This window comes from Danio rerio, chromosome 20 (genome assembly GCF_052040795.2).
Source record: "Danio rerio strain M-AB ecotype USA chromosome 20, GRCz13ab, whole genome shotgun sequence".
Lineage (NCBI taxonomy): Eukaryota > Metazoa > Chordata > Actinopteri > Cypriniformes > Danionidae > Danio > Danio rerio.
In genome coordinates, this window is record NC_141040.1 from 29423312 (window position 1) to 29433382 (window position 10071).

Below are 10071 nucleotides of genomic sequence, written 5' to 3' on the forward strand. Positions count from 1 at the left end.
TATATATATATATATATATATATATATATATATATATATATATATATATAAGCTGCACTCCACTGCAAATTGTATATCAACAGATTTATTGAACCTCCAAATGGGAGCAGCCCACACTGCTGAAATTTCTTTTAAAGATGAACATATATCTTTTTAATCCCAGTTTCAGGAAAGAGAATGGATGGAGCTCTTCCTCTTCTTCTCCTCTTTGCTTTACTTTCTCTTTACCAGCGGATGTGAAGCCCAGCTTGGGTTATAAAATGGGGGCACACACTGTCCCCAGCCATAAAAACGGTGTCCAGTGCCATGCTAAATTAAGAAACATGCAACTTTAATTATTTATTTTTTTTATTGGATTTGGTAATGTAAGAGTGTATGGGTGTTTCCCATTACTGGGTTTCAGCTGGAAGAGCATTCGCTGTGTAAAACTTGCTGAATATACTGGTGGTTCATTCTGCTATGGTGACCCCTGATGAATAAATGGACTAAGAAATGTACAAATGAAAAATATTTGGTGATTTTTTAAAACACAAAACTATTTGCTAATAAATCTGAAAGAAAGTGATTAATAAAGGTGATAAAATGTTGTTTAAAAACTCAAGATCTGAGCTGTGAACTGAGCAGCAGCTTCAGGAGAAAGAACTGTGAAGCAGTCTAGACCTGAAAGAGTGAGAATGTTTATAGGTAATTAAGTGTGCAGTTTTCTTGTTTAGTGCCAAGTTCTTGCTGCAGTCACCTCTTTTTAATAACTGCGATTAATGAGCAAATATGGCTATATCACATACTGTGAGAATGGGTTATATAGGTCTATTATAAAATAATACATTTTTGAAGGTGCGCCTCTTTTTAGCCCTGCCCATTTGGATCATTGCGCCGACCTTCGTTTTACAGTAGCCAGCGTGAGGAAGTGTCAGTCATGGACATGTTGCACTTTTACGAGTGGATCGACATCAAAAGTATTCTGATATTTGTGTGTGTCTTTTTGTTACTAAGTGACTTTATTAAAAATAAAACGCCGAAAAACTTTCCTCCTGGACCCTGGTCTTTACCGATTATAGGAGATATTCATCATATCGATCCAAGCAAGCTTCATCTTCAGTTATCAGAGGTAAAAAAAACAATAACGCTTCGGTCTTAGTTGTTTGAAAATCTGTAAAAAAAATGTAAAGCGGTAAGCTAACTGCAAAGGAACCCGTTTAACTCGCTAAAATGGGAAATTATTAGCAAACTACAAGTAAATCATTTACATTATAGTAACACTGCAAGAACTCGTTGGTTTAACCAGCAGTAACTCGTACTACCTTGCATATTATAGCGAAAGAACTTAAACATTACGTTGCGTGTAACTACAGTAACGTTACGTCAATATTTCGTCAGTTACCCGTAAGCGCGGACACACTCGGGTTAAAGGGATAGTTCACCCAAAAATGAAAATGTATTATTATTTCTCGCGCGTGTGGTTTTATACCTTTTTTCTTTGAACACAAAAGAAGATGTTTTGAATAATGCTGGTTGCAACCATATTGACTTCAGGAAAAAATACTATGGTTGAGCAGAAGATATTATGAAGAAAGCTGAAAACCTGTAAGGTACAGTGGTTAAGTTGTTTACATGGTAGCTTCACAGCCAGATAAAGGTCGCAGGTTCGAGTCCCAACTGAAGTTTGCTTATTTTCCCAGTGTCTGTGTTGGTTTCCTCCGGGTGCTCCGATTTCCAAGGTTTCCAGATTCACAGTCCAAAGACATAATAAACTAATTTGGCTGTAGTATGTGAATGGGAGAGTGTTTGGGTTAGGACTGGGTTGCAGCTTGAAGGGTATCCACTGTAAAAACAGTTGCCAGAGTAATTGGTGGTTCATTGCACTGTGACTAAGTGAAACCTGTAACCATCGACTTCCCCAGTAAAGAAATACATTGGAATTCAATAGTTACAGCTTTCTTCTATAAACAGGTCCTTTAAAAAAATGCATATTGTAATAAAGTTCATTATTTTCTGCAATGTACTGATAAACATTAGACTTTCATATATTTTAGATTCATTACACACAACTAAAGTTGTTCAAAGCCTTTTGTTGTTTCATTATTGATGATTTTGGCATACAGCTCATGAAAACCCACAATTCCGATCTCAAAAAGTTTGCATATTTCATCCGACTAATAAAAGAAGTGTTTTTAATACAAAAAAGTCAACCTTCAAATAATTATGTTCAGTTATGCACTCAATACTTGGTTGTGAATCCTTTTGCAGAAATAACTGCTTCAATGCAGAATTGCATGGAGGCAATCAGCCTGTGGCACAGCTGAGATGTTATGGAGGCCCAGGATGCTTTGATAAGCTCATTTAGAGTGTTGGGTCTTGCGTCTCTCAACTTTCTTTTCACAATATCCCACAGGTTTTCTATGGGGTTCAGGTCAGGAGAGTTGGCAGGCCAATTAGGCACAGTAATACCATGGTCAGAAAACCATTTACCAGTGGTTTTGCCACTGTGTGCAGGTGCCAGGTCCTGCTGAAAAATGAAATCTTCATCTCCATAAAGCTTTTCAGCAGATGGAAGCATGAAGTGCTCCAAAATCTCCTGATAGCTAGCTCCATTGACCCTGCCCTTGATAAAACACAGTGGACCAACACCAGCAGCTGACATGGCACCCCAGACCATCACTGACTGTGGGTACTTGACACTGGACTTCAGGCATTTTGGCATTTCCCTCTCCCCAGTCTTCCTCCAGACTCTGGCACCTTGATTTCAGAATGACATGAAAAATTAGCTTTCATCGGGAAGAAGCACTTTGGAATACTGAACAATAGTCCAGTGCTGCTTCTCTGTAGCCAAGGTCACGTGCTTCTGCCGCTGTTTCTGGTTCTTGCACACGGCTGTACACTGTGGCCTGGATGTTTTTACCTCCAGACTCAGTCCACTGCTTTCGCAGGTCCCCTAGGGTCTGGAATCGGTCCTTCTCCAGCAATGTTTTGCAGTTGTTTAGAGTTAATTAGTTGATTCAGATGATTAGGTTAACAGCTCATTTAGAGAACCTTTTCATGATATGCTTATTTTTTGAGATAGGAATTTTGGATTTTCATGAGCTGTATGCCAAAATCATCAATATTAAAACAATGAAAGGCTTTGAACAACTTCAGTTGTGAGTAATAAATCTAAAATATAAAGTCTAATGTTTATCAGTACATTACAGAAAATAATGAACTTTATCACAATATGCTAATTCCTTGAAAAGGACCTGTATTTCTGTTGGCGTTTAACAGAAGAAACTCCCAGCAGGTTTCTCACAACTGAAGGCAGAGTAAAGGATGACAGATTTAGTGTTTTAGTTTTAAAAGTTTTGAATTATGCTTTTAAGAAATATTGACATTACTAATATTTGTACAGTGTGCCTCATGATGGTTTTAAAATCACATTTTTCAGTTTGCAGAAAAATATGGCAAGATTTTCAGCCTTAGACTTTTTGGACCAAGAATTGTTGTGTTAAATGGATATAACTTAGTGAAGGAAGTGTATACTCAAGAGGGTGACAACCTCGCTGATCGAGCCATTTTACCCTTATTTCACGACATTATTGGAGACAAAGGTGAGTCTGAAAACTTTAAAGTAATTTGTCTCAACGCCTATTTAAACATTTATATAAAGAGTTATTTGTGTGAACACAATGGATAACCTAATATCAGAATGTTAAATCTGCAGTTTACCTAGTGATGGGTTGTAACTGGAAAGGTATCCACTGTGTAAAACATATGCTGAATAAGTTGGCAATTCATTCCTCTGTGGTGACCCCAGATTAATAAGGGAACTAAGCCAAAAAGAAAATGATTGAATAAATCTGCAGAATGACTAAAAACAACAATAATTAATTACTTTTCTAATTAAGTGTCCGTTTTGTAAACAGGTTTAGTGGCTTCCAGTGGATATAAATGGAAGCAGCAGAGGAGATTTGCACTCTCGACTCTTCGAAACTTCGGATTGGGAAAGAAAAACTTGGAGCCATCCATCAATCTCGAAAGTGGCTTTCTGAATGAGGCCATTTCAAATGAACAGGGTATTTTCTAAGATTTGTTGGTTGAAAATAACGGAAAATGACGTTTTAATTTGAAATTATGGTGTGATTTATCTCTTTTTGCTGTAGGTCAACCCTTTGACCCTCGCTTACTTCTGAACAACGCTGTATCAAATGTGATCTGTGCACTTGTGTTTGGTAATCGCTTTGACTACAGTGACCATAAATTTCAGACTCTGCTGAAGAACATCAACGAGACTGTGCATCTGGAAGGAGGCATCTGCGCTCAAGTAAACATTTTCTCCTTTAACAAGTTAACTTTAGTTCAACGTCTTTTCTGCTCAGTTTACTTTTTTTACATGTCTCATAATTCTGAGGGGTCGGGTTGAATTTTATAATGAAACAGTGTTCTTCACAGGCTTGCGCTCTATTTGTAGTGGCATTTCAAGTAAATACACTATATTAGCAAAATACTCCCCTACAAATCATTAAATTCAGGTGTTAAAAGCACTTCCATGTCACAGGTGTATAAAATCAAGCACCTAGGCATGCAGACAGCTTCTACAAAGATTTGTCAAGAAATGGGTTGCGCTCAAGAGCTCAAGATATTTAAGCATGGCAACGTGATGTTTCCACTTGTCCATTGATGAAATTTTCTCACCACTAAATATTTGAATTAAATTGTTTATGGAATTAAAACAAAGTGGAATGAAATTAGAACAATTGGGAATGAAATCAATTCTAAAAGATGAGCAGGGTCAGCGTATGCTGAGAAATACAATGTGCAGTAGTTGTCAACTTTCTAAAGAGACAAAAGCAATAAACTTCTAAATTCCACTAAGCGATATGGTGGGTACATTACAGTATGGTTTTCCTTTTTTTTTTTTTTTCATTTTCCTATTAGAAATAACCAACAATTTTCATGTTTCAATTTCAATTCCCATTTCCAACAATACCTAACACAACAGTACACCATAATAATTGGAAAATAATGTCAGTCTATGGTCAGTATACAGTAATGGCTGTTGAATAGACCCGTGCGAATGCTGATTGGTTTACAAAGAATCAGCACAAAAAGCCATAGGAACAACAACACAAAATGCAATTATTAAATACACAGTCGGTCGACCAGATTAAACAAGCCTTGTCCATTTTTTATGGTTTACAGGCCTGTTCACATGGAGCATCTAAATGTTTAAAAAGTGTGATGAGTGATGCTCTTCCTATTTATTTGCACATGCTTTCCACGCCTCTACATTTGAATTAATGTAGCTCAGCATGTAAAAGACGCTATATGTATATATGGCTTTCTTCGTTCAGTGAGAATGATGTCAATTGCAACATTCTGGCATACAACAGATGCCTACTATTGGATACTATTGGCAGTTTAATGCCCTGCTCACATGGGATTGTCACCGTTAAGGCTTCCCATTGACTTTGAGTGGAGTGACATTAAACATTGCCAAACTGAATTGTGGGTCCGTCGAGTCACGTTGCCTCCATTGCACAGAAGTTTAAATACGTTCAACTTCTCAAGTGCTAACAGAAGAATCATCCAATCAGTTCGCTTTGTGCAAATACTAGAGCAGACGCTAGCCAATCATGTTTGTGCAGCAGCAAAGAATATCAGTATGTCAAAACAGATTAAAAGCTTAATATCATGGTTGGTCATGTGAGCTTCAGAAACATACTCTGTTAAGCATTGATCCCGATGCCCAGTGTGAACAGGGTGTAAATGCAAGGCTGATCCAGGTGACTTTTACTAAATCACACTGTTCTGTACTACACTCCATTGTACTGCTGAGTGGAGACGAGGCAATTTTTTTCAGAGAAATAAATTCTTAATGCTTCAGAATACCAAGACATAATGGTAAATTTGATTTATTTATGAATGGCTCCTTCCTGTTTCAACATGAGTGCACACCAATGCACTATGGATGAGTGAGTATGTTTCTATGTAATCGTACTTCTAGAAGAATGATTCCCATAACCAAGAATGAAAAATAAGCTGTTTTAGCTGCTGAGTGGGGCAACTCAATATTAAACTCAAATTGGAAGAACTCAACTGACCGTAGTATGGGTGCGTGTGTGAATGCGAGAGTGTATGGGTGTTTCCAAGTACTGGGTTGTGGATTAGTTGGCGGTTCATTCCGCTGAGGTGACCCCTGATAAATAAGGGTCTAAGCCGAAGGAAAATTAATGATTAAGCAACTAATTATTGTGAACCCTGTGTCTTATACTTCTCTTCAGCAGTCTTCTGAAATGCAAGGAATGTGGTGATTAATTGTCAAGTTAGCCAATCAGAATTTAGCAGCCATCTGATTGGCTGGACTTACATCATATTGTGATGCTGGGTTTGTGTTTGGATGCTCATGTTTATGTCAGGCCTACTGTTGCATATGCACAAAATGGTACCTGTGCACTGCAAAACTTTATTTATTTTATTTTTAACTTTGCTTTAACTGCAAAATTTTGCTTGCTCAAAATCATTCTTCTTTTCTAGACAATTTTCACCACAAAGCCGAGTTAACATCTGTCAACAAGCCATTTTGCTTGTTCAAAACATGATCTTTTGTGCGCAGAATTATGTCACAAATATAACACCATAGTAATTTTTCATATCATGCTTTATTATAGCTGTATAACATGCTGCCATGGCTCATGAGATTGCTGCCTGGACCACACAAAAGGATTATTGCTCTGTGGGGGAAGTTGATTGAGTTTGTTGGAGAGAAGGTGAATGAACACAAAGTGGATCATGATCCACTGAATCCTCGAGACTACATTGACTGCTTTCTAGATGAGATGGAAAAGGTAAGAATATTTTTAGGTGTGCTGGTGCAGGAATGTTCATATTGTATGGCTGTTTTTGAAATGTCTCTTGTTTATGTTGTTCAGCATAAAGACGACACAGCTGCAGGGTTTGATGTGGAGAACTTGTGCATCTGTACTCTGGATCTGTTTGTAGCAGGAACTGAGACCACCTCCACCACTCTGTACTGGGGTCTTCTCTACATGATGAAGTATCCTGAGATACAAGGTGAGAGCTTACTATCAGAAACAGCATTCATATGCACATAAAAAGAATATGCTCACACATTAAGATGTGTTTTCTGTCCTTAGCTAAAGTTCAGCAGGAGATTGATGCCATTGTTGGAGGCTCAAGGCAGCCATCTGTATCAGACAGAGACAACATGCCCTACACCAATGCTGTCATTCATGAGATACAGAGGATGGGAAATATTATCCCCATAAATCTGGCCAGGACTACTTCAGAAGATACTCAGATAGAAAAATACTCTATTCCAAAGGTGAGCATAGTGGTGTTTAGGCGCAGTTAGTGAATAGTATTTCTAATTGAATTTGCTGTTAACTTACTTTCAGGCCATCTGAGATGCAGGTAAGCCTTTTACTTCAGTCGAACATTAACGAAACACTGCTACTTGGTGATTCATATTGTGCAGGTCAACAGCTACTGGCAAAACACATATACAGGCAATATTAAATTAATACTTGTGGCTCCTGGTAATTTATTAAAGTGTTATGAAGAGGAAAGATTGGCCTAAAAAATATTTACAACATTATTACTTTTAATCAGCAGCCTTAGCAATGGTTGGTCTAATGCACAAACTGTATTTTATGGGTCACCTAGGACCATGTCTTGAAAACTAAAGTCACCTATATCTTCAGTTTAAGCATCTTGTTGTTTTTCAGGGCACAATGGTGACCAGTAATTTGACATCAGTGCTGTTTGATGAGTCTGAGTGGGAGACGCCTCACTCTTTTAACCCGGGTCACTTCCTGGATGCTGAGGGCAAATTCAGGAGGAGAGATGCCTTTTTACCTTTTTCTCTAGGTACAAGAAAACTGTTTCCAAATGATCCCAGTTCAGTTTAGTCCTCCTATAAAGAAATGCATTATAATTATCTGTCGGATTGTTTGATTTTCAGGAAAGAGAGTGTGTCTTGGGGAGCAGTTGGCGAGGATGGAGCTCTTCCTCTTCTTCTCCTCTCTGCTGCAGCGCTTCACTTTCTCTCCACCAGCGGGAGTGGAGCCCAGCTTGGATTATAATCTTGGGGCCACTCACTGTCCCCAGCCATACAAACTGTGTGCAGTACCACACTAAAACAAACTACATGTAAAAAAGTGATTTAGCCTACTTGATATATAGTATTTTTTATGATTTATTATAATACAATTGTGTGTGTGTGTGTGTGTGTGTGTGTGTGTGTGTGTGTGTGTGTGTGTGTGTGTGTGTGTGTGTGTGTGTGTGTGTGTGTGTGTGTGTGTGTGGTGTGGTTGTGTGTGTGTGTGTGTGTGTGTGTGTGTGTGTGTGTGTGTGCGTGTGTGTAAATTTACCAGACTAGTCCTGTCTATTCTGTGAACTTCTCTGACAGAATAAACAAATGCCTTAATTTCTGAAGCATTTTGGCTGTAGCTTAGTTATTAGATTAGTAATACAGTAAACACTTTAGACAGCTTTAAAACTTTATTCAGATCGTAGTTAAATTCAAATATTTATCTTGATTATAATGATCTTTTCAGTGGAGCGGTTTTGCTAATGAAGTGTTTTGGAACATCCTAATTCGGATCATTGAGTTTTTATCGCCATCAACTGGTGACTTGCAAACAATGCAATCTGTACCATTCGGATCTCTATTCTGAATCAATAGATAACTGTAACTGTACTTTAGATGGTATGCATTTTACATATGAATAAACAAAATTGAAAGTAACAAAGGATGTATTTGATCTTAAAGTGTTATAATGTTAGGGGACATTCTATCAGAACTGTACATTATTTGCCCCTAAAATGAAAACATAAATGCAGTGAATAAAAAGTATTTATTCCCCAAAATTTCTAAAATGGACTGATGGATTATTTCTGTGAGTTGTTCTGTGGAGAAATGTGTCATTCGTTTGGGTCTCAGATTTTTTGTTTCTTAATTAAAAGCACTTTATAAATGTGCAAACCCTGTCATATAGTCTTCAGCCCAATTGAACCTACAGCTTTAATAGTCAGTCCTGTCACATTTGCATTAAATTTAACACACAATGCATGCAATACACCTTGAAGAAAATGACTTGAAAGTCAAATCATTTGACAGAGAAGCTGACAGTGATCAAGAATGCTTTCTATCATTGAATTGTAAGATTTTATGCTTGTTTTTGTATGATATTTTTGAGGACGACAAGCTTAAAGTTCAAATCTTGCCCCCTTTTTTATTAAAATAATTTTCTGGTAGAATGTCCCTTAAACATGTTACAATGCTACCTTAAGCTGAGATTACATTGCAAGCAGTTTTCTTAAATTTGCACAACACACTCACTTCTGTGAAATTACCTCAGATTACAGCAACTATAAATGTTCTTATGTTTATTATCATTGCATTTCATTAATATTTAAAAGGCATATACCACATCATTTCTCTTTAGTTCAGTTTAAAAGATGTTTTGTTAAACGTGTAAATTACACCGGGGAAACAACATGTGTCCTTTTTAAAACTGTACAATTGTAATACGTCTGTCAGACTAAATGTTTCCAGCAAAGCAATGGACATACTGACATTTACATAGCTACTATATAATACTATAGTAAAAAGTAAACACCATACTGTAGTAAAGCGTATTAAAGGCTTTTGTGTATATTATAGAATTTACAAGTCTTTAGTAATGATTTCCTTAGCATACTGCAGTACTACACTGTAAAACCCAAGTCAACTTTATCAAATGAAATGAGTGTAGTTAACCCAAAATTGACTTGAAAATCTACTCATTTGAAGAGTTTCAAACTGTGTTGAAGGTAATGAGTTCATTAAATACCTCATTACTTCAACTTAAATGGAGTAAGTTCAAAGTACTCATATAGATAAGTTTTTTGATCTCAAATAGTTTGTAGCAATCGATTTCCTCAAACGGATTGAGTTGCCTTAAATTATTGGGTTTTACAGTACTCAGTTTGAGTTCTTTCCATTTATTGGGTTTTCTGGTGCTCAAATTTCATCATTTACTCAAATGGATTAAGTTAACAGAACTTATTAGGATTAGTTTTTAAACTTAAATAGTT

General features: G+C 36.9%; 1 protein-coding gene across 2 annotated transcripts; it reads left to right on the forward strand.

Annotated features, from left to right (window-relative positions):
- Positions 1 to 896: 896 nt before the first annotated feature.
- On the forward strand, positions 897 to 8744 carry cyp2j20 (cytochrome P450, family 2, subfamily J, polypeptide 20). 2 transcript variants are annotated; one of them, XM_087298226.1, is made up of 10 exons: positions 897 to 1108; positions 3419 to 3581; positions 3897 to 4046; positions 4134 to 4294; positions 6642 to 6818; positions 6903 to 7044; positions 7128 to 7315; positions 7719 to 7860; positions 7955 to 8133; positions 8426 to 8562. In XM_087298226.1, exons 1-9 carry the CDS (start codon positions 917 to 919, stop codon positions 8128 to 8130), a joined length of 1491 nt encoding a protein of 496 aa, XP_087154352.1. In that variant the 5' UTR covers positions 897 to 916; the 3' UTR covers positions 8131 to 8133; positions 8426 to 8562. The 2 variants fall into 2 exon arrangements, with proteins under 2 accessions (XP_087154352.1, XP_087154351.1); XM_087298225.1 differs by having other exon boundaries at positions 7955 to 8744.
- Positions 8745 to 10071: the final 1327 nt, after the last annotated feature.